Raw genomic sequence first — 2,314 nt, forward strand, 5'->3', positions numbered from 1 at the left:
AGAATGACATTATGGGAGATTAAAGTAATTTATCAAGATTTACAAAGAAATTAACTGACTCAGCCCAGTTCATCAACATGGCTTCAGTTCCAGTGACAAGCAAATGTGCAGCGGGACGCCTGAGCCTCGTGTGTAGGGCGGCCTGGAACACCCGTCCTCCTGCTTGCCCAGGAGGCTCAGGCGCAGGTGCAGCGAGTTAATACCTATCGAGTACTCTAACCTCTCCCTGCAATGCCGCAGGCTAGGCCGCAGCAGCCGGAACATTCCACACCTGCACTCTTCAGCCGGGACTTCGGGCTCAGCCTCCAGCGCAGGCGCCGCCACCTCCGGGACGCGCTCGCCTGCGGTGCCTGGCCAGTGCAGCGGCTCCTCGCGGTCTGAGCACAGCGCTCTGCAGGGAATGACAGCGCAGGTTAGCCCTTCCCCACACCCGCCCGCTGAGACGCTCACTGCGGGAGGACTGCAGCTCTCCTGAGGGACACTGTCAAGTCCGAATGCAGTCACCCGGCTCACGCACTGCTGACCGGGAGTCACAGAAACATCAGTGTTCATGCTTAATTTAAAATGATTTTAGCATCACTACATGGCGACGAGAAGGGAAAAGGAAGTTCTGTATGTGAAAATGTGGCATACATGCCTAGAAACGAAGATACCATTTAAATAGCCACAATGAATAATGTTTACCCTGTCGAACAGATAGTGGCTTATTATCCTGCTGTTTCCCATCCTTCCAATGTTCAGGCTCCTAAATAAATAATCAAAAGACAATTTTCTCAACTACAAGGAAGCACGCCTGAAGTCTATGACTCCATTTGGAACTAGGAATTTCCTAAATCATATGAAAATACAAGGCGTCTCCCCCAGAGTAGTTCGAACTGACTTAGTCTGGCTAGAAGCACAGGTATGGCAACACACCTGATCCTGCTCTCTAGCGTGTCTATACGAAGTTGCTTCTCACCGAGCAGTTTCTTCAGCGATTCCACCTCTTTTTGTTTTTCAAGTAATTCTTTCTGAAAACGGTAGTTTGTGTCCTCTAAAGTTTCGCAGAAAGCCTTAGAAACAAACAAACAAAAATCACGTGCAGGAAAAGAAAGTTAATTACGTATATAGTGTCTTTCTCAAGATCACGAGAGGTCAAGGAACATGGACAATCAAGATAGTAGGTTTGCAACCTAAACGACTTGTCTGTACCTTTTCTAGTCTCTGCTATCTTAGCTCTTTGTCTGAGGAGAATATGTGATAGATCTTTCAGTGAAGAATGGAAAATTACTAACCACCACTGTATGAGTTTTTATTCTCCTTAGTCTGTTTTTGCCCTGTCCTAAATAATTACATCTAAAAAAAATAATTATATTTAAGGAAAAAGACCTGTTAACACACTATGATTTCATTTGTATTAGTTCAGTAAGTAAATAGTAAATCCAAAAAAATCTACAAACTAATGAGAGATTTAACCAAGGATGTGACATATAAAATAAATATACAAAAATCAAAAGTATAAATTAGAATAAAAATATCAATTATGATATTAAACATAAGAAGTCCTATAGCTTCCCTTAGAAGTTTAAGAAAAAACTTAAACCTTTATTGAAGGACTTAAAAAGTAAGCAAAGATCTCACAGGAAGATTCACTCCTATGAAGACAGTACTCTTCCAAATTATGGAAGAGAATGTAGTCAACTTAAAGAACAAGGCAGGGAACCCTAACCTGCCAGACACAGAGATGCTAAAGCCACAGTAATGAACAAACCATGGAATGAACAAACAGACAACTTCAACAAAAAAACAGAATGACGAGAGAGAGAGAGAGAGAGAGAGAGAGAGAGAGAGAGAGAGAGAAATATTCTGGATTTGAAAAGTATAATAATTGAAATGAAAAATCAACAGCAGCCTGGAGACGTCAGATTGAATCAGTGAACTTGAAGATGGATCAACGTAGAAACTGTCCAACTTGAGAAACGGAGGAAAAACAATGACTGAAGAAAAATGAACAGCACCTCAGAAACATGAAGTACAATATAGAGCGTACAAACATACATGTAACAGGAATCCCAGAAGGAGAAGGTGGAAGAAAAGGACTGGAAAATTATTTGAACAAATGATGGCCAACAACTTTCCAGGTCTGATGTTGAGCATTAATCTGCCAAATCCAAGAAGCTCAATGAGCCAAAGTATGGCAAACACAAAGAGATCGATACCTCGATACATCATAATCAAGCTGCTGAAAGCCAAAGAAACAAACCATCTGGAAAGCAGAAGGGCACAATGACCCATCGTGTAGAGGAACGACAATAATCAAAGGCAGACTTTCAGC

At 42.0% G+C, this 2,314-nt stretch overlaps 1 protein-coding gene across 7 annotated transcripts in view; it reads right to left on the reverse strand.

Annotated features, from left to right (window-relative positions):
- The window catches only part of SNX16 (sorting nexin 16), a 25,183-nt gene that overhangs the window by 2,182 nt on the left and 20,687 nt on the right, over positions 1-2,314 (reverse strand). For 3 of the 7 annotated variants that reach the window (XM_015560924.1, XM_006759130.2, XM_015560923.1), the window contains 2 exons: positions 959-1,052; positions 272-391 (listed from right to left, as the gene is read on the reverse strand). In XM_015560924.1, coding sequence (XP_015416410.1) covers positions 272-391; positions 959-1,052 — 214 coding nt within the window. Of the gene's footprint in view, positions 1-271; positions 392-915; positions 1,053-2,314 lie in introns of all 7 variants that reach the window. The other 4 variants (XM_006759131.2, XM_015560919.1, XM_015560920.1 and 1 more) reach the window with 3 other exon arrangements.

The sequence above is a fragment of the Myotis davidii genome, unplaced genomic scaffold (genome assembly GCF_000327345.1).
Source record: "Myotis davidii unplaced genomic scaffold, ASM32734v1 scaffold14, whole genome shotgun sequence".
NCBI classification, from domain to species: domain Eukaryota; kingdom Metazoa; phylum Chordata; class Mammalia; order Chiroptera; family Vespertilionidae; genus Myotis; species Myotis davidii.